A 21,790-nucleotide genomic window follows, 5' to 3' on the forward strand; every position below is an offset into this window, starting at 1 on the left:
TTAGTCAGGAACAGTATCTTTTCTCCTTCTTTCTGTTCTACAGCCCTAAGCAGGGAGACTTATGGAGGAAAGCTCTGCCCTTGGATCCCCCACAGCCAGTTCTGCACATGTCTGGATCTCTGCCTAGATAGAGCCCAACAGTTAGATTCTCACCTCTGGGCCCCACCCCAATGGAGGAAGTTCCTCTACCTCCCATACCTATCCACATCCTAGGATTAACGTGTTCAAACAGGAAGTAGATGACATGCTTTTATGTCCGAGACTCTAGAGCCAGGAAGCCTGGGTTCAAAACCTACTCACCTCTTCCTGGCTCCATGACCTTGGGCAGTCACTCAATTTCTCTTACCAAAATGGGGAAGGGTAACCAATGCTTTCCTCTTGGGAATGGGGTGAGGATAATTAATGCTAATTATTAGCTAGGGTGATGCCTTCCACAGAAAGCCTTCCTGGATCTCCCACCCAACTATGCCCTCCTCCTTATCCCTCAGAGAAGTCTTCTTGACACTCCCCTATTATGAGCTTCTATGATAGTGTAGTCTTTTCGTTTTTAACATCAGTACACTGGCAATTTATCTTTTTACCTTTGCCTGTTTGGAATTGCCTGGGAGCTTCATAAGAGTTGGGACAATTCATCTATTTTCTTCACCAACAAATTGCTGAGTGCCCAACACTGTGCCTGGCACCCAATAGGCATTTAATAAACATCATTAAATGAATGAGTGAGTGATCAACTCTATGAAATAGCTTCTGTTGTCCTCCCCATTTCATAAACCAGATTAGTGATCCAGACAAGGGCAGTGACTCACAGAATTGTCAAGCCCTTCTGTGTGTCAGGAATTGTGCTAAGAACTTTATGGATATTACCACATGTTATCCTCAAACCAGCCCTTTTCTTGCGTGAGGAAACGGAGACCCAGGGAGGTACTGTCACTTGCCTAAAACCATTAGTTAGAAAGTAGCAGAGTTGGCATTCAAGAATTCTACTTCAGGCAATAGGCGTGGTGACAGAAGAAGGATTTGATGGGTTGTCTGAAGTGTGGGACAGGTGGGAGTGTCCCACCTATCAGTGATACTTTAGAGTGGGGGACCCTGACCTGAATGGTTTGGACTGGTGTGTTCTGAGTGGCCTGAGATCAAAGGTCAGGGATTCAGACAAGGACCAATAAGGGAGTACAGGAAGGGTGTTCTAGTGGAAGCGGTGGTGGGGGTGGAGTGCAGAACATCTTGAGCAAAGACTCTGCAATGGGACTAAGTCAGGCTCATTCCAGGGCTGAGAAGAACCTGGGTGTGGCTAACGTGGAAGGAGAAGGTAGACCACAGCTATTTAGAACTGGACAGGCCCTGAGATCTTCTCCAGTTCCCCAAGTCCCTCTTTCATGTTACAGATGGGAACACTGAAGCCCAGAGAGAAGGCCCACATCTAGCAAGTGGCAGAAATAAATTTGGGAGCCTTTCCTTAGTCCCCAAGGGCATGGTGCCTGAACTTTGTTGGGAATCTTGGGAACAATCTTTATCATAGCTGCAAGCTCAATCCATGCCTACTGCACCTTCTGCTTGGACCAGTTTCTAATAATATTCCTTTAGTTCTTCTGTAAACTGTGTACAAGATAATTGGCACAGCATTGTTTATTACTGCAAATATTGGGAATGACCCAAATGCCCATCGGGAGGGGACCGGCTAAATAAATCATGAAATTTCTGACAACAGAATGGCATGTGGCAGTAAGGAAGGCAATGAATCTCTCCATCTCCTAATACAGAGAGGGCTCCACGGGGACAAGCAAGGGATAGAATGTGGGCGGGGCGGGGGGAGTGAAGCTAGGTGAAAGGGAGGATAATAATCTATTTTTGTATTTATCATAAATGCATAAAGAAACTTTGGAAGTCTACATAAGAAAATGAGATTACTGAAGAAGGCACTGGGCAGAAGAGGAACAGGATGAAAGAGGGAGACTTCATTATAAGCCCATTTATAATTTTTTGGAATCATGTGAACGTATTTACCTATTAACAAAATAAAATAATAATGAGGACAGCTGCTGCTCAGCTATTGCCGAATGCTGTCATATGGGAATAAGCGGTCAGTATGGTCAGATTTTCTAATTATTCAAGAGAAGCCAGAAATCTGGATTTTATTGTACAATCTCTTGATTTTTAAATGTTGGCTCCATTTTTGCTCAGACATTTTTTAGGCCAAGTAAATAGGTCAGTGGGTCAGACACGGCCGGAGGGCCACCAGTTTCAGCCTCTAATGGCTTCCTGCTCCCAGGGCTGGAGTTCTCAGCACCCCATGCCCCCCACCATGTGGGCAGTGGAGGACAGAAATGCATCCTGCCCCTTCTCCCAACACCCTCAAACCCTTGCCCCTTGGGGCTGTGACATTTGGGGCTTTTAACTCAAGATCTGGAAGGCAGAGAGGGGTTATGAACTCTCAGATAATTCCCTCCCCCGGGGCCCTGCAGGCTCCAAGGCCCAGCTGCCTCCCGCTGCCCACCCATCTGTCCCTGGGAGGTGGGGACCAGAGTGAGGCTGGCAGTGATGGGGGTGGGCAAGAGTCCCCGCTCTGAGCCTTGGATCACTGGGCTCTGTCCAGATTCAAAATCCAAAAGGAAAAATCTAGAGACTGTGAGAAAAGGAAAACAGGCTTGGCTGTATGTACTTGGTGTATGCTGAGCTAATTCACCAAATTGCCAAATTCACCAAAATGCCAGAACCAGAAAGGCCCTAAGGGACCGTGTCATCCAACTCCTTCATTGTACAGATGGGGAGACCAATCCCTGCTTCCACCCATGGCCCCAGGTCACGGTCTTGTCACCTCTCTCATGGACAACTGGACCACACCAGCCTCCTCATTGGGCTCCCTGCAGCCCCTCTTTCGCTCCTAATGTTCAGTCTCCACCCTTAGCCAGAGAGTCCTCTTTTAAAAAGAAATCTAGTCAGGTTTCCTTCTGCTCAAAACCTTCTTACTGCTTCCTACCCCACTTTGAGCCAATGTCCCCAGCACTGCCTACAGTCTCCCTGCTGCTTTCCTCGCTAACCTCACCTCCTTCTGTCTTTCCCTCCCTCATACTGTTCCAGCCACTGACTCTTCGCTAATCTCTTACCATGCCAACCTAATCCTCCCTGCCTAGCTTTGTTACCACAATGCCACCCTGGGATTCACAAGGCTCCATCTTTCTTTTCTCTAAAATGCTGCCTCTTCAGAAGGTTTTTCTAGTAACTTCCCCTGTCACTCAGAGGGGATACCCTCACCTGCCTCATTTTTATCCACAACATCTATCACTACATAATGTTATACTATGTATTTGTTTCTTGTCTAGAGGATAAGATCTGCAGCAGTCATGCCTGTGTCCTTCACCACTGTGTCCTCCGCACTTAGTGGAACGTAGCACATAGGTATAGTGATTCCGAATTAGCTGTGACATGAAAGGACACAGGTCTGTAATTCAAGTGACAGACAGTCATGAGTCTGCCATTACCTGCTTAGGTGACCTTGAGCAAGTCACCTCACTTCTCACCTCTGGGCCTCAGTTTCCTCATTGGTAAAACAAGGAAGTCACTAAGACACCTTCAATTCAATAATCCTGGAAGGTCTTCCCTGCTCCACTGTCACTTTCTTTCCTATAGAATCCAAAAGTCCTTTAAACAAATAATTGTGTTTATTTATTTACTTATTGAGTAGTTGACACAGTCACATGGTTCAAAGTCCAGAGGTACAAAAAGGACACGTTTGTCCTCCCTTGTCTTCCAGCCATCCTCTCCAGAGACAATCAATGACAAGTTTCCTCTCTCAGTCTCTCTCTCTCTCTCTCTCTCTCTCTCTTTCTCTCTCTCCCATCTACTTATCTCCAGCCCTATTCCACCATTTTGAAACAAAGGATAGCTTAATTGTACATACTTCTGTCCTTTGTCTTCTGTTAACGTAATAGCATTTTCGGAGACGGCTCCATGTCAATGCACAGACAGTGTGCTTGCTCTTTTTCATGGCATCACAGCATTCCGTTGCATGGATGGTCCATAATCTACTTCACTAACCTCCTAAAAAAATGGGCTGTTGGGTTGTCTCCAGCCTGTTAAAACAATCTGTTAGTGAATAATTTTGTGGACATACCATTTTGGATCTCTGTAGACTAAATCCACTTGCTGATGGAATGGTATGTGTGTTTATAATTTAGATAGATCCCTTTGTAGGGATTCTATCCATGTCTGTCACACATATTGGCATTGAGTAAAAGTGCTTGGAAAAGGGCTTTTAAAATGGACTGTTATACAGCCTCAGACTCTGCAGATGGGGAGATCATTTCACCTTGCTAAGCCTGTTTCCTCTTCCAAAGAAAATTTCCTACTTCATGATATGTAGTGGCGAGGATCAAATGAGAGAGTATAAGGAAAGTACTCAGCACCTTTTCTGGCACACAGTAGGACCTCTAGAAAGATTAGCCATTCTTCCTCTCCTTGATGTTATTCTCTGCCTTCAGACTGTGGGCTCTGTGGGAACAAGGACCTTGTCTGCCTTGTCCACTGTTATAGCACAGCTCCAGGCTAATGGAAGGTGTCCAATAATTACTTATTGAGTGAATGAGTCCACTTCTCAATGTCACTTCGCTCATCAGGCCCTCCATTGTGACCTAGCTCCTGCCTACTCATTCAATTTCATCTCCTCTCCCTCTCTCCCCTTCTCTTTGGGCTCCAGCCACACTGGCCTTCTCCATGTTCCCCCCTGCCACAGTGCCTTTGCATGTGCTCTTATCCCTGCTTAAAACAATGTCTCTACCTTACCTTCACCCATAGCCTCTTCATTTACTTAGTTTACTTTCATTCATTCTTAGATCTTAGGCCAAGTGTCACTTTTTAAAGAAAGCTTCTTTTACCTCCACCCCCTAGTTTAGGTTAGATTAAAATATATCTTATTGGGCTCTGAGCTTTTCATTTGAGCCTTTGAGCAGTTAGGAATAGTATATGCCTGAATGTCAATCTTATCTTTGTGACTGAAAGCCTGCAAGACTCAGGATCAGGCCTGTCCTATTTATCAGTGGATACCCAGGGCCTGGCACAGGGTAGGCACTCAATAACTGTTGCCTGAGTGAATGAGTGAATGCTAACACCTATTTTACAGATGAAATGAGCCTCTCATCTCCAGCTAAGACAGGGAAAGTCTTGACTTCATGTTCCACCCTCTTTCCGGTGGAAGGAGCAATTCCTGAAAGGTTCTGGTTGGTGAAGAAGGAGGGGAAGGGGAAAGGGGGGGGAGAGAGAGAGAGACCCTTAATTTTCTCCAATGCATGATTAGGTCATGGGCACACTCAGTCATTCAGTAGACCTCTGGGTACCTGAGGTCCTGGGCACCTGAGGGGAAGCCCATGGAGCCCCTAGCCCCAGTGGGCTCCAAGGCCATGAAAAGCCAAAACAGTGGCAAAAAAAAAATAGGTAGCCCAAAAGAGGAACATGACTGGTGTCAGAAGAAAAGAAGGACCAGGGGCACCTGGGTGGCTCAGTGGTTGAGCATCTGCCTTTGGCTCAGGTTGTGATCCCAGGGTCCTGGGACCGAGTCCTGCATGTTCTCCCTCTGCCTATGTCTCTTGTGAATAAATAAATACAATCTTTAAAAAGGAGGAGGAGGAGGGGGAGGAAGAAAAGGAGGAGGAGGAAGAGGAGGAGGTCGTCCACCAAAGTATAATTCCCTCTGGAAGGCCTGAGGGGAGAGTGACCTTCCTGAGGATTGAGGACTGGGCGGGATGAAGGTGTCTTCTAGAAGGAGAGGCTTTAAGGGAAGGGGGTAAGCACTCAACAAATGGAGAAGGAAAGCAAAGGATATTCTGGGCAGAGGGCATAGCAAAGGCAGAGAGGTGAGAATGCTGGGATGTGTTGGGAGACTAGGGTTCAAGAATCGTGGAGGAAATGAGGCAAAGCAAAAGTTGAGCTCACAAGACCAGCACCAGGAAACATGGCTCGAAGGGTCATGGCAGCACTTTTTTTTTAAAGATTTTATTTATTTATTTATTCATGAGAGACACAGAAAGAAAGGCAGAGACACAGGCAGAGGGAGAAGCAGGCTTCCTATGGGGGAGCCCAATGTGGGACTCGATCCCAGGATCCCAGGATCATGACCTGAGCCAAAGGCAGACGCTAAACTGCTAAGATACCCAGGCATCCCTGTAGGACTTCTGATAAGATGAAAAACAACTGGATACCTGGGTTGCTCAGTGGTTTGGCTCAGGTGGTGATCCTGGGGTCCTGGGTTTGAGTCCCATGTTAGGCTCCCTACAGGGACCCTGCTTCTCCCCCTGCCTGTGTGTCTGCCTCTCTCTGTGTGTCTCTCATGAATAAATAAAACCTTAAGAAAAAAAAGATGGAAAACAACTGAAATGTCTTCCCATAAGAGAACTGTTTGGTAAATATGATGCCACTGCATGGACAAGCCATACACAGGTGGATAATGCCTCATGTTGGTGAGGACGTGCATTACCAGTAGGGGTATAAATGAGCGCAGCCATTCTAGAGAGGAGCGTGGCAGTATTTAGAGGGGAAAGAAGCATATTCATGCCTTATGACAAGGCAGTAGCGTGCTAGGGCAATCAGGGTGGCTCTAGTGTGTGTATCGATGGGGAGAAAAAAATGGAAGTCAAGCATCCACAACCAAGGGAAAGGAAAAGTGAAATGTCAGGGGAAGCAGCTCGGGTTCTCTGGAGCTTCCAGGAGGCAGGAACTAGAGATACACAGAGTAGATGGATAGAGCTGGAAATATCAGATGAAGGGGGAAAAAAAGGAGCAGGAAATGAACATGACTTATAGCACAATAATATTTATCTGGATTTAAAATACTTATCCAGTTTATCAGTATCTATTAAAGTTGGACATAGCTAGCAATTCTGCTCCTAGATACACACACAACAGAAATGCATGCATGTGTGTGTACCTAAAGACAAACAACTGGTCACATCTCCACTTTGTAACAGCCCCATGCTGGAAACCACTATATGTCCACTGACAGCAGCAGAATGGTTTGATTGTGGTGTAATTTGACCAGTGGAATACTTTATAGCATTGAAAGTAAGTGATCCATCCACAACTACACACTATTATAGAGATAAATCTCACGAACAAAATGTTGAGCAAAAGAAGTCAGACACAGAAGAACACACACTGTGTGATTCCATTTGTACACATATCAAAAACAGACAAAAGTCAATGTCTGGTATTGGAAGTCAGGGTGGTGGTTACTCTTAGGCTGGTTGTGGGGAGGCTTTGGAGGGGCTCTCCTCATTCTGTTGTTTGATCTGGTTATATAGGTGTGTTCAGTTTTTTGAAAGTTCATGAACTGTCGTGCATTTATCATACATGCTCTTCATTGAAATTTTTAAAAACCTATAAGCACATAAAACAACTACTATGCATTTGTAAGCATTCTCAAATATTTAAGGATGTCTATCAGAGAGTTATGGTGAGGTCAGAATTGAGCAGGGGGAGAGAGAGGGAGGAAAAGGAGAAAATAGTTCAAACGAGAGAGGATCCTTACAGACTACCTCCTGACAGTGTGCTAAGAACTGAGCAGTGGGGGCAGCCCCTGTGGCGCAGTGGTTTAGCGCCGACTGCAGCCTGGGGTGTGATCCTGGAGACCCGGGATCGAGTCCCAAGTCGGGCTTCCTGTATGGGGCCTGCATCTCTCTCTGCCTGTGTCTCTGCCTCTCTCTCTCTCTCTCTCTCTCTCTCTCTCTCTCTGTGTGTGTGTGTGTGTGTGTGTGTCTCTATGAGTAAAGAGACAAAAATCTCAAAAAAAAAAAAAAAAGAACTGAGCAGTGGGGCCTATTCAACCCTTGGTACTTCAGTGCATAAGAAATCAATGTAAAATTTAAGTTAGCAAGCTAGAGAAATGAAATATGGTGCTTCTACATTATAAAAAACATGGCAACTGTCAGAAAACAGGAGAGTGATCTAAACATACCAGTCAAAAATGTCCAAGAGTCAACAGACTACAAAGTGATCTATTTGTGAGCAGTGCCCTCCATCTGCCTTACTGCCCTACCACACACACGATGGTCTCCTATATTTTCTCAGGGTTCCTAACTATGTCTTTATATGAATATCACAGTTTTGAAAAGACACACTCAAACTGGGACTCTAAAGGGAACTGGGTTGAGGGGAAGGGGTGTCAAAAAGGAACTTGAATCTTTTCTGTAATGTTGTCAGTTTTGGTAAGAAGAATCTATTCCTGGAATTTAAAATGAATAGATTTAGCATTAAAGGTAATAGCAAAGGCCAGTTCAGGGAGGCCTGTAATGTTCTAGCCTTGCATTCTCTTTGAGGTCACTTAAGATTTTTCAAGTCAAGCCATGGGACCATCTGTTGCCTGATGAAATCAGGGCAAGGGGAGTTGGAAGACAGGTTCCCCACCTGGCTCCCCATCTGGCTGCATGACCTCAGGAGGGTCCCATCCCCTTTCCGGGCCTCAGTGTCTTCATCTGCCCTACGGGAATCAGGTTTCTGTGTTACTGGGGGATGTGGGAGGATGAAGTGAGGGCACAGAGGAAGATCGAATGAATGTAAGGATTATTCTCTGGGTCAGAGGAGGAAAGGAGTGGAGTCCTCCCCTCCACCTGCCAAACCCACGAGGGCGCAAAGGAAGCAGAGGGAGGAGCTGGGGACCACCCAGGAGAGCAAACAGTCCATCTGTGGGACAGGGGCATGTTGTCAGCAGCTGGGAGGCCCAGCCTGGACTACTCACAGGCCAGAGCCTGTGAAGCAACCACCCAGGCTGCCTGGAGAATTGGGACATTGAGCAGGCTTCTTGCTACTCCTAGGCCCAGTGCAACCACAGTTCTGTGCCTCTCCGAGCCCCCATCACCATCCTCCCATCCTTAACACCCAGCTCCCTAGACTGTGCCCTTCCCCCCTTTTAACCCACCCTATCCCCACAGCCAAAGAGTGCTTTTACAAAGTAAACCCAATCATGTCCCATATTTGCTCAAAACTTTCCAGTAGCTTCTCACTGACTATGAACAAAATCCAATCCCCATCCCCTTACCTTAGCCAACAAGTCCTGGCATGATCTGCTGCTCCCACCACCCACCTCCTGCATAGGGGTTCAGAACCTGCCCTCAAAGAGAATCTGCTCAATTAGAGTTCTGGCTTCCTTCCTCATTCATTCATTCATTCAAAAATGTCTATTGACCATCTACTATGGGTCAGGCACTGTTCTAGGCATTTGGGATGTGTCACTGACAAACGAGACAAAGATTCGTGCTCTTGTGGAACTTCTTTTCTAGCAGAGGGAGATTTAACAGTAAATACAAATAAGTTAATTATATAACACATTGGAAAGTGTCAAGTGCTATGAAAAAAAGGAGAAAAAAAGCAGAGCAGAAGAAGTTGATCAGAGAACAGGGAGGGGCGGGGTTTGCATTTTTAAATACAGTACAGTGGTCAGGGTAGGTCTCATTGAGAAGGTGAAATTTAAGCCAACACTTGTAGCCAGTGAGGGAGAGCAGAGGGGGAGAGAGATGGGAAATGCCTCAAAGGGGCAAGGCAGGCATGCAGGGTCTTGTGGGCCTCAGCAGCAAGGAGTTTGGCTTTTACTGAGTAAGGTGAGGATTTTGGGGGATTTTGACCTTAGGGAGGGGGAGGCAGAACAGGCAAGGAGAAGAAGAGGGAGCCAAGCAGCCCTTGCAGATGTCATGTGGATGGCAGCTTCCATCCAGCCTGAACCCACAGGGGTACTGTGGAGTGTAAGCTATACCTCAGAGTTATCCACCCACACCCGCACCAGCATCCCAGGCAGGGAAGGTGGGCTTTCATATCTCTGATAATGGGTCATACCTTAGGGGGAAGGTAAGTCACCTCAGGAGTTTCCAGCAGCCTGCAGGCGGTCCTCCCTAAGGAGAGAAGCAATTACTGGTCACTAAACACACACCCAAAGAGGGTGCACAGTAAAAGGGGATCCTAGCGGAATGGGCACAGCATTCCTCATGTTGGCTCCAGTCCCCAAACACCAAAGTCCCAGCAACCATGTCCCTTTTGGCCTAGCCTTAGGGTGGCTAAAGATTGGGGACATACCCAGTGTGACCAGGCAGGGTTTTTCTGGTTAGGGATCACCCCCACATCCTCCAGACCCTGGCCCATCTCCCAAGCCCCCACCTGAGGCTGCAGAGAGATTCATCGTCTGCAATATTCTGACCATGTGGCAGTCCAGGCTTCCTTCTGGAATTTGAACTAGTTACCCTCGAGTTAGCTCTGTTCATCTTTGACTACTTCAGATTTTAGAAAGTTCTGCTTTCATTCCGTAAACATTGGCTAAGCACTCTGTGCCAGGCACCATTCTGAGTTCTAGAGACATAGCAGTTATGGTTTCTGCCCTGGAGCTTATGGCTGGAGAGGGAGATGATTGGAGAAAAAGATAATATTTAAGCACGGAGATCGGGGATGCCCGGGAAGCTGTGTGGGCCCAGAGAAGACTCCTGACCCTTGGGAAGAGGTGACACCAAGCTGATAAGTGGAGGTATACCTTGACACAGGTACAAAGGTGTGGCAGAAAATTAATCCAGGCTAATGGAGGAATGAGTGCAAAGGCCCTGAGATGACCCCCTTGCCTGCTACCCCCACTTGCTACTCCTTGGTGCAATGACCACCCTCTCTTACTTGGATGAGTGTAGCAGCCTCCTCTTGGGTCTCCCACAGAGAGGCAAAGAAGATGGGATATGCAGTCACTAACTCTTCTCTCTTCTTGGTTAAGGGTCACTCCTGCGGGCCTTAGCTCACCAGCATTCCCCCAACTCAACTCGCACCCGTGAGCAGAGAGAAGCAGGAAGCCACAGGCCTGTGCACGATTGTTCACAGGTGACTTCAAGGGAGAGCTTACTGATTTGGGCAGGGCACCTACAGCCCCTTCTATAGAACCATTTGTTTAATGCCTCCCTCCCCTTTCTGACCTCATCTCCTACTTCTTCCCCTTGCTCATTCTCTTCTACCTACACTGGCCTTGCTATTCTTTCAATTTGCCAAAAGCCTCATCTCAGGTCCTTCATATTGGCTGTTCCCTCTGCCTGGAACACTTTCCCCCAGACATTCACATCGCTTGCCCCTCATCTATTCCATATCTCTGCTCCAGTCCATCCTCTTCAGAGAAGCCCTCCCTGCCCACCATATAGCCCCTCCATCATTTTTCCTTCACCTTGTCCAGTACTGTTGTTTTCCAAAGCATTTATCCACCTGACCTTTGATATATTTACATGTTCATGTATCGATCATCTGTCTCTTCTGCCAGACTGGAAGGTTTCTAAGAACAAGGACCATGTCTGGTTTTTGCTCGTGGTGGAATCCCTATAACAAGGTCAGGACAGTCAATATTGTGGAATAGATTATTCTAAACATAAGTGAGACATATGACTTTAGGGGCCAGTCACAGTCAGTTTGGGAGCCTACTTCAACCTTTCTCCATCCAGGCCCATCTGGCACGGGTCAGGGGTCGGGGTCAAGGGTCAGCCTGGTCTGCTCCTCTTTGGGCTCCAGTGTGGAAGAGACCCAGGCCTGAGATTTAGGGCTCAGGGAGTCCTCCTAAGCCCTATTTCTCCTTTGGCAAATGTTCTTTCTTTCTTCATAGGGCCTGTGCCTGCGTTTCTGAACCAGAAGGTGTTTACACAAAACATCTTGGGTTTGGCGACAAATTCACCCTCAGTGAGGAATCCTTAATGAATCTCCTTCTTTCTCTATGCAGGGCAGCTGCAGGGAAAATTAGCTGTCTCTAGCACTTGAAGGAAGCCAAAGGCCAGGCAAAGAGGCAGTGCTACTGGGGCTTGTGGGCCATAATCTGGGGGAGACGGTTTTTTTCAGGGTCCAGAGACGGCTGTGGTATGGAGACCAGAATGCTTCTAGACACACGTTTGCTCCTGACTTTCTGTGTGGCAAAGCATTGCCCTTCTCCTGGCCTGAGCTCGCAGCTATGAAATGGGCAGTAATAACCCATCTGTACAAAAATCATGAAATTCAAGTAAGGCAAGTGATGTGAAAGGGCTTGGTGACCAGGGGGCCTGATGAGAGAATAAAAAAGCTAGAATCAGGGAGGCAGGAGGTCAGAATTCTAGTATCAGGTCTGCTGTTGACTTTGTAAGCTCCTCACTGCTCTCTGGGCCTCAGTGTTTTCAGCTGTGCAATGAGGGGTTTGGGCATGGAGATCTCTAGGGGACCTTCTTGTTCTGAAGGGCAGCCACATTCTGCCTGCCTGCCTCTTCTTGGAGGTCCTTCCAAATCCTATGGTTCACACCGATTTGCTTTCTAGCACTTACAGAACTTTTTTTTTTTTCAAAACAGAACTTCTTTTCTGAGCTGAACTGCACATGGTTTTCAGCCCCTTCCGTGGGTCTAGGTCAATTGCTCTGGATATTGGGCCCAAGACAGGGGCTCAATGAATACTGCTGAAAACAGAATTTAAAAAGTGATTCCTGCTGGGAACCTGGGTGGCTCAGTGGTTGAGCGTCTGTCTGCCTTTGGCTCAGGTCGTGATCCCGGGGATTGAGTCCCCCATCAAGGTCCAAGCGGGAAGGCTTCCTCTCCCTCTGCCTGTGCCTCTGCTGCTCTCTGTGTGTCTCTCATGAATAAATAAAATCTTAAAAAAAAATTTCTGCCTCCTTCTGATCCCGCGGAGAGACAATGAAGGGGATTTTTATTCACTCCCATTTTATAAATTGGCAACGGAAGGTGTCAGAGGTTAAACAGAAGTAACACTGACACGTGGACCTTCTTGGTATTCCTTAAACAGGGGAAGAATGATTTGTATTACTCCAAAACACTTATCACTGCCTGCCATAGTATGTAACTACTTGTTTTGTCATAAATTGTCATTGTTTCCCATTAGGATGAAGTTGCATGAGGGCAGGGACTGTGTTTTGTTCACTGTGACATCCTCAGCACCTAAAACTGCCTGGCACCTAGCAGGTGCTCAAGAAACAGAGAAAGGGAGGCAGGAGCGTTAAGAGGCAGCTCTGCAGACATATCAGATAAAGGGCTAGTATCCAAGATCTCTAAAGAACTTATTAAACTCGGGATCCCTGGGTGGCGCAGCGGTTTGGCACCTGCTTTTGGCCCAGGGCGCAATCCTGGAGACCTGGGATCGAATCCCACGTTGGGCTCCCGGTGCATGGAGCCTGCTTCTCCCTCTGCCTGTGTCTCTGCGCCCTCTCTCTCTCTCTCTCTCTCTCTCTGTGTGTGTGTGTGTGTGTGTGTGACTATCATAAATTTAAAAAAAAAGAACTTATTAAACTCAACAGCAAAGAAATAAACAATCCAATCATGAAATGGGCAAAAAACATGAACAGAAATCTCACCAGAAGACATAGACATGGCCAACATGCACATGAGAAAATGTTCTGCATCACCTGCCATCAGGGAAATACAAATCAAAACCGCAATGAGATGCCACCTCACACCAGTGAGAATGGGGAAAATTAACAAGACAGGAAACAACAGATGTTGGACAGGATGTGAAAAAAGGGGAATCCTCTTGCACTGTTGGAGGGAATGTGAACTGGTGCAGTCACTCTGGAAAACTGTGTGGAGGTTCCTCAAAGAGTTAAAAATAGATCTGCCCTACGACCCAGCAATTGAACTGCTGGGACACAGATGCAGTGAAAAACCAAGACATCTGCACCCCTATGTTTATAGCAGCAAAGTCCACAATAGCCAAACTGTGGAAGGAGCCTCGGTGTCCATCCGGAGATGAATGGATAAAGAAGCTGTGGTCTATGTATACAATGGAATATTACTCAGCCATCAGAAAGGACGAATCTGACCATTTGCTTCGACGTGGATGGAACTGGAGGGTATTATGCTGAGTGAAATGACTCAATCGGAGAAGGACAAACATTATATGGTCTCATTCATTTGGGGATTATAAAAATTAGTGAAAGGGAATAAAGGGGAAAGGAGAGAAAATGAGTGAAAACATCGGTGAGGGAGACAGAACATGAGAGACTCCTAACTCTGGGAAACGAAAAGGGGGTGGTGGAAGGGGAGGTGGGTGGGGGGTGGGGGTGACTGGGTGACGGGCACTGAGGGGGGCACTTGACGGGATGAGCGCCGGGTGTTACGCTATATGTTGGCAAATTGAACTCCAATTAAAACATACAGGGACGCCCGGGTGGCTCAGCGGTTTAGCGCCGGCTTCGGCCCAGGGTGTGATCCTGCAGTCCCAGGATCGAGTCCCACATCGGGCTCCCTGCATGGAGCCTGCTTCTCCCTCTGCCTGTGTCTCTGCCTCTCTCTCTGTCTCTCATGAATAAATAAATAAAATCTTAATATATATATATATATATACAAAAAAAAAAAGAGGCAGCTCTGCGGCCTACGCCCTCTGAGTCTGCAGGGGGCGCTCCAGTCCCGCCCCAAGGCTAGGCCCCGCCTCTCGCGTCCCAAGGACGCCCGGGCGTTGGCGCCTGCGCACCACTCTTCTTTTAATTGCGCGTGCGCGCCGGAAGCCCTGGCCGTGCGCGTGCGCAGGCGGAGCCGAGCCTTACCGGTGTTGGAGCCGGGCTCGCTCCCCGGTCCCGGCTGAGTCGGAGCTGGCGGGCCCCATGCTGTCCCCCGAAGCGGAGCGGGTGCTGCGGTACCTGGTGGAGGTGGAGGAGCTCGCCGAGGCGGTGCTGGCGGACAAGCGGCAGGTGGGAGGCTCCTCCGCGGCCCGGGGCCGGGGCTCGGCGGTCGGGGCCTGGCGGCTGGCGCCGTAGGGCCGCGCGCGGGGCCCGGAATCCGGCTGTGGCGCGGGCTGGCCGTGGGCCATGACCTCGGACCTGGGGCGGCGGTGAGGCAGGGAGGGCCGGACGCCTGGCCCGGCGCTGCGCTTCACGCACGTACTAGGAGCCCCTGCTTGGTGCCACGGACCCCTGTCTCCGTCCCCCTCCGGATCCCGAGTTATCTCTTTGGGTAACGGCTCAACACCTTTTTCAAAATGCAGTTCCTCCTCCTCCCCCCCTCCCCTGCCCCCCCGACCGTGGGTGCCCTGTCTTCGCCAAGGTTCTCGGGAGAAGAGGAAAAGGGGCCTGAGTAGTTTTGACGTTGGGCAGGTGGGGACGCTTTGTGCTAATTCAAGTGCTAAGTGTTTGGAGGGAGTTAACGGGGGAAGGGAGGAGGATGTAATTGGATCTGGACTTTTAAAAGATTTCCTCTGGCTGCGGGGTGGAGCACAGAGCCTAGAAGGGTGAGGGACATGTGAGGGGCCACTGCCGGGGTTCAGGCAAGGAATGGGTTTGGGCCAGGGTGGTGGTGAAGGAGACAAGTGCGTGGGTCTGAGGTATCTTTTGGAGTTGGATTTAGTAGGTCTTAATGATAGTTACATATGGGGGTGAGGGAGGAGGAGGAGTGAACAATGATTCATGGCTCCTCATCTCCAGTTAGAATAATTGGATGATTGGTCGGATATTTACTGAGAAGGGGAAGACTTGGGTAAGTGCCCATTAAACACTGCATCAGGGGATCCCTGGGTGGCGCAGCGGTTTGGCGCCTGCCTTTGGCCCAGGGCGCGATCCTGGAGACCTGGGATCGAATCCCACGTCGGGCTCCCGGTGCATGGAGCCTGCTTCTCCCTCTGCCTCTCTCTCTCTCTCTCTTTGTGTGTGTGTGTGTGTGACTATCATAAATAAAACCAAACTTTCATGAGTATTCATATTTTAAAAATAAACACTGCATCAGCGTGTGCTGGATGATGATAAAGTGGTGGTTAAAATGTCTCAAGCACTTACTGTGTGTCAAATACTATGCTAGCTCATTTAATTCCTGGCTCAGTAACCTGTGAGGCAGGTGCTATTCATATCTCCATTTCCCAGAAGGTGAAGTTACACAGCTCGCCAGCGTTCTCAACCGTACTGCCTCCTCACTTCCATAGCAGCTTCTGTGTTGGTGCCATCTCCGTGCCCCCCACCCCTGTCGTTGCAGTCTAGTATTTTTGGGCTTCTTGTGATACTAGGTCAGAATCAGCTGGAGGAACTAGTCCAGGGGGAGGTTTCTCCTCTCTTGGAGATTCTGAAATGCCCTGAAGCTTGAGCATTAGCACTTCAGTGGATTCCCCAGCACCAGGGAGAGGGAAGGCCCCTGCACAGAGCATTGTCTTTAAGGACCTGGATACAGAATAGGGGAAGACGTACATTTACACATCAGTGTGTTTTAGGCATGACATTGGAAGAAACTCAGGAATGATGCCTTGTCTCTATTGGGTTTTAACAGCCCCTGGTCTGTGGGAAGGTGATGGTTTGGGGCAAGAGGGAGCTGAGTTCCCTCCTGCCCATGTGCTTTGCAGATTGTGGACCTGGACACCAAAAGAAATCAGAACCGGGAGGGCCTACGAGCCCTACAGAAGGATCTCAGCCTCTCTGGTAAGTCAAGGTTTCAGTCATGCAGTCCTGGGGGCCTGTTCTGTTTTTCTTGTAAGGCTTTCAATTTATCCCTGATAGGGACAAAAAGCCACAGTTGTGTGACACAGCCTGTGGAGATGAGGGAGAAAATGTTGGAGGTCTGATACAGAGTGGTTTCAGCGCTCATCTCCATGACGGGGGTGGGGTGTGGGGGGGTGTTAGTTGCTGGCTCATTGGTGGCATGAGGAAGGTGCTAGGGTGAGGTGTGCTCTTACAAATAAAACTACATAATACTTAGTTGGAAGTTTTTTGTTTTTTTTTTTTGTTGTTTTAATTGGAAGTTGTAAGAGAGCTGAGGAAGGAATTGGACAGAAAAAAAAAAGGGACTGGACATGGGGTGGGTGCTGGAGGAAGGGTTTGAGGGCTCTAGTTGAGGCCAGGTGGGTATGACCAAGTAAGGGGACGGGTATCATAATGAAGGTTACAGTGGTCATAATGAAGAGCTTTGGGGGGGAGACGTGCAGGGCCTATGCCTCACTTTCTTCAGGTCTCTGCCCAAATGTCACATAATCAGTGAGGCTTTGTTGGACCATCTGTTAAAGTAACAAGGTTGTCCTGTACTCTGGCATTCCCCACCCCCTTACCCTGCTTTATTTTTCTCCAGAGTATTTAGCCTTATCAAGGTCTGACAAATCATATCTTGGCTTATTTATTCCTTCTCCTCCACTATGTCATAAGCTCTATGAGGGCAGAAGCTTTGTCTTATTCTGCTATGTTCTCAGTATCTTAAACAATGCTTGGCAGAGAGTAGGTGCTTAAAATATTTGTTCAAAGAGTGACCATTTGCCATTTCAGAAGATGTGATGGTTTGCTTCGGGAACATGTTTATCAAGATGCCTCACCCTCAAACGAAGGAAATGATTGAGAAAGGTAAGGCTTTCTGGGGATGGGTCAGGGACGTGTGCCACATAGCATTAGTCTTAACCTAGAACTGAGAGTCAGGCTTTGGACCATTTGATGAGAGGCAGTGCTCAGACAAATGTGGGTTTTAATTCCTGCTCTGCTACTCTGAGTTATTTCCTTATCTCTGTAGGAGGGGATGCATCTCCAGAGCATAGTTATTGTGAAATTGAGCTAAAACTGTATGTGTACTTAGCCTAGTGCTTGTTTAGCAGTGAGGAACGAGCTGGACCACAGATAAAGAAAACCCAACAAGTGGAGGCTTAAAGAAATATAGTTTTGTTTTTCTTGTTAGTAGTTGTCCAAAGGTGGGCAGTGCAGTCTAACACTGGCACTGAGACCCAGCAAGGTCACCCTCATGTATTCTCATAGTGGCTGTGTCATTTCAGGCCTCATGTCCATAGGCCAGGCTGCAGGAGCAACAGAGGGCTTTCCATACATGGCCTTGTTTTCTATTTCAAAATAATGCTGTCCTCAGAGACTTTTGACGTCTCATTGGCCAGAACTAAGTCATGTGGCCACCATAGCTGCAAGGGAGCCTGGCAGAGGCACTTTTACTTTTCACATCCCCTGCCATAGAGATTGCACTGAAAATGGAGGTTTGAGGAGAGTGAGCCTCTAGAGTGTGCCACAGCCTGGGTACTGAGCATGTTACTCAAATCTTCGCAGGCATGATCCTGGGGGCTCTTTGGAGGAGCATCATAAAAGTACAAAAGGGAAGGTACAGATGGGTCCTTGGCTGGAAAAATGAAAGATTATGTATATTCCCCCGTCGAAAATGTATGTGCCAAGAGGACCAGCAAGGTTGCCTCTGTCCCTGAAGGCAGAGGCTCCCTATCCCTGTTGAAATAAAATTATAGCAAAGGAGACTAGATCCCCTTAGAGAAGTTTCCACCTTCCTGTTGAAAAAATACACAATACTGTTATGACTATAAAATTAAGAGTTGTCATTGCACTTGGGTGGTGGGCTGCTGGCCACTCAGGTTCTCAGCTGTCTTGGCCCACAGTTGTGGGTTGTCGCCATACCTAGAAGGGTTCTGGGATATTATCATCACCAGTTCTTAGGGATTGATGCAAGTTAAATAAACTTGTAAGAGACTAGCATTGCTCATTTACCATGAGTACTAGAACCATTGCCCAGGCCAGAGGGCTCGGCTGCTCAGAGCTTCTCTCCATCAGAAAGAATGAAAATCTGTGGAGAAGACCAACTAGCCAGCACTTCAGTCATGAGCAGGTGAAGTCAGGTGACATTAGGCAGTTGCATCACCAAGCTTTGTAGCCTGTACTTCCTGTAGTGCAGTTTGCCTTCAGATGTGATCCATCTTGGCAAGATAACCTTTTCTGTTCACCACAGTTAATTAGATTAAGCTTGAGCACCAGATTTGCCCATTGATTGTTCAGATCACATGTTACTATGGTCATGTTGCTTAAAAACTGCTCATTTTGATGGACTTAGGTTTGTAAGATTCCTTAGCCACACTTTTTCCAAGCATCTTGGATGTGCTGAGTCTAGGTTCTTCATTCTGGTCTGATGGTTCTGTTTTCTGGAATTTCACTGTGGGAGGGGGTCCTAAAGTCCAGATATTGCCTTCTCCACCCATGAGCAGCCCAGGGTACATTGCATAATGAAAACAGGTCACTGGATGGAGAGGCGGGTGCTCAGTCCTGCCTGGACTCACTCAGCCTTCTTGGGCAGACCACCTCCCTTTCTCTAGCCCTTTAGTTCCTTCCTCAGTTGGTCTCTGAAGTCCCCTTCTTCCCGAATGCCAGGAGCCCTTGCTTTCAAGGAGGCTAGGAGAAGCTGACTTCCCCAGCTGCCTTTGGTCAGTGTGTCTGTAGTATAACCCCATCTGCTGCCCACCTCATTTTTTTCAGATCAGGATCATCTGGATAAAGAAATAGAGAAACTCCGGAAACAACTTAAAGTGAAGGTCAACCGCCTCTTTGAGGCCCAAGGTATGGGCCTGGAGGGAACTGGAAGCCAGGCTGGGAGAGAACTGTCAATGTCAGTGTGGACTTTGCAGAGCAGGGGTGGGAGACCTTCCCAGGTAGGCGGGCGAGGGCCTAGGCAGCATGTGAGCCGCACGGAGGCTATTGGCAGGCCCAGAGATGGAATGGACAAGGTTTGTGGGGTCTTATTCCTCTCACGAGTCTTTTTCCAGCCATAAGGGGAACAGTCTGGGGTATCTCACAGTATATCCTGGGCGTGGTATAGGAACCAGGACAGTTCTGTCTGAGGGGAACAGAGAGGGCCTCAGTCAGATGGTCAAGGTCAGAGTTGAACTTCTGGGTAAAGCTAACCACTCCAGATTGGTCACAGGTTTGGCAGAAATTGGTAGGTTTCTGGGCAGCAGTATCATGGCTCTGCAGGTTCTTGGTGACTCATGTGCCCCGTCCAATACATTGCAGAATTTGAGGCCCTCCCCCGCTAGATCTTGGGCCAAGTGTTTGGCACATGAATGCAGCATAAGCCCCTTTCCTGGGCCTGACTCCAGGGCCAGCAGGAGGTTGGACAACAGGAAGCCCAACTTGCTGATGATTGTTTTCTCCCCCTAGGCAAGCCAGAGCTGAAGGGTTTTAACCTGAGCCCCCTCAACCAGGATGAACTTAAAGCTCTGAAGATCATCTTAAAAGGATGAAACTCAAAAGCCAAAATGAGGGATCTAAGATAGCATCCCCCCTGAGGTCATGGCGGACCCAGGACTCTCCAACTTTGTAACTTGCAAGGACATGAACTACCCTGCTAGGAGATAGGCATCAGGAGTCTGAGCATGAGAAGCCTCTGTCTGTGGGGATTGGCTGCTCTGTGACGACAGGAGGGAGCCCTCAGCCTGCCAGTGTTTGTTGGGTCTGGCCACTGGAGTTGGATGGACACAAGACCCATTGATAGGTCCTGGCAGCCACCAGAGGTGGGTGGGGGCAGTGCTTTGGGGGTGTGAGAATGACCGAAACAGGCACTCGTAACAAGAGCCTGCTGTTCACATGGGCCCCTGGCAGTGGCGGGGGAGTACAGGGAGCATGATTCCTGCATTCCTTTCAGGAAGAGAGGCATTCTCAAACATCATGTAGTGGACTTGGACTAAAGCAGGAGGCTCACAGGTAGGTGGTTTCTGAAAGGATAGAATCTTGGTGCTCCATCGTTCACCCCAGCCATCTGTGGGGCAGACACACCATTCCCCACCACTGCCTCCACTTTGGTCCTTTTTTCCTGCTTGCCCCTGGGATGGAGCCCAGAGTGGGTGCTGCTTATCAAACTCCTGCACTTGCTGTTTAGTCAGGAAAGCCTTACAGAGTTCTGTACTGGGGGTGGGAGAGGGAGCTGCCTCTTCACGAGGCCCTCCACCACCTCTGAAGACATGGCCAGCACCACTCAGTTCCCGCCTGTCCTCAGTGGTCTCGGATCCTGGTGTGAATGTGCTGTGAGGGCAGCATCATCTCTTTAATGTTCATTGAGGGCTTAATAAATGTTTCCTAAATGACTGAACAGGAGCTTCTGTTCTTTACCTCATCTCATCCTTAATGGAGGGCACACTGCCTCAAGCACACCACCTACAAAGGGGCAGTGGCTCCTGCCGGGAAATGATAGCAGGATTAGATAGGCAGTAACAGTGATGGCTGCAGAATGGAGAGCACGTGCCTCACCTGGGTCCCCTCACCCCACTTGTCTACAGCCCATAATTATATGGAAACACAAGCTGGTATGGCCAGATCTTAACATTTGTTTTCAGAGAAGCTAGAAATTTGGATTTTTAAGTTGAATCTTTTCTGTCTTTTATTTTTCTGTGTTTTTTTTTTTTTTTAATTTTTATTTAGTTATGATAGTCACAGAGAGAGAGTGAGAGGCAGAGACATAGGCAGAGGGAGAAGCAGGCTCCATGCACCGGGAGCCCGATGTGGGATTTGATCCCGGGTCTCCAGGATCGCGCCCTGGGCCAAAGGCAGGCGCCAAACCGCTGCGCCACCCAGGGATCCCCTTTTCTGTCTTTTAAATATTGCTAATGCAGAAATTTTTAAAGACTTGGGTGTTGGCCAAACAGAATACCTGACATAAGCCAAATTTGACCCATGCCTATGATTTTACATCTTCAATTTTTTAAGTAGAAGTAGCATGTGTTTTCCCCATGATGACCCTAAAGTGGGCAGGTAGAATTGGAAGCTAGATGTCTGCCTATAGTAGATTAGTTAAACGAACTGATGGCTCCAGACAGTGGAGTACAGTACATCTATCATAAAGAATAAGGAAGCTCTCTGAGCACTGAGAACAAGTTCCAAGATGTAGTGAGAAATGAAAGTGGACAAATGGGAGTCTAAAGCCAGTGTGCAAACAGTGCATGATCCCACCCAAAACAAACTCCAGGGCTGGAGCACGAGAGTGAAGAGGACACATTCATGTTGTATGTATTTTTAAATAAAAATGTAGGGAGTAGGGAGCTGCAGCATTCACCCTGGTAGCTGCTGTCTGGGTTGTGTGCCTGGCTCCTGATTTGTATCTGAACATT

General features: G+C 48.2%; 1 protein-coding gene across 1 annotated transcript; it reads left to right on the plus strand.

Moving 5' to 3' along the window:
• Positions 1-14,461: 14,461 nt before the first annotated feature.
• PDRG1 (p53 and DNA damage regulated 1) lies at positions 14,462-20,775 on the plus strand. The gene is made up of 5 exons (XM_055304999.1): positions 14,462-14,645; positions 16,277-16,352; positions 17,187-17,261; positions 19,167-19,247; positions 19,848-20,775. Exons 1-5 carry the CDS (start codon positions 14,559-14,561, stop codon positions 19,928-19,930), a joined length of 402 nt encoding a protein of 133 aa, XP_055160974.1. The 5' UTR covers positions 14,462-14,558; the 3' UTR covers positions 19,931-20,775.
• The last annotated feature ends 1,015 nt before the right edge of the window (positions 20,776-21,790 follow it).

Source organism: Nyctereutes procyonoides, unplaced genomic scaffold (genome assembly GCF_905146905.1).
Source record: "Nyctereutes procyonoides isolate TBG_1078 unplaced genomic scaffold, NYPRO_anot_genome, whole genome shotgun sequence".
Lineage (NCBI taxonomy): Eukaryota > Metazoa > Chordata > Mammalia > Carnivora > Canidae > Nyctereutes > Nyctereutes procyonoides.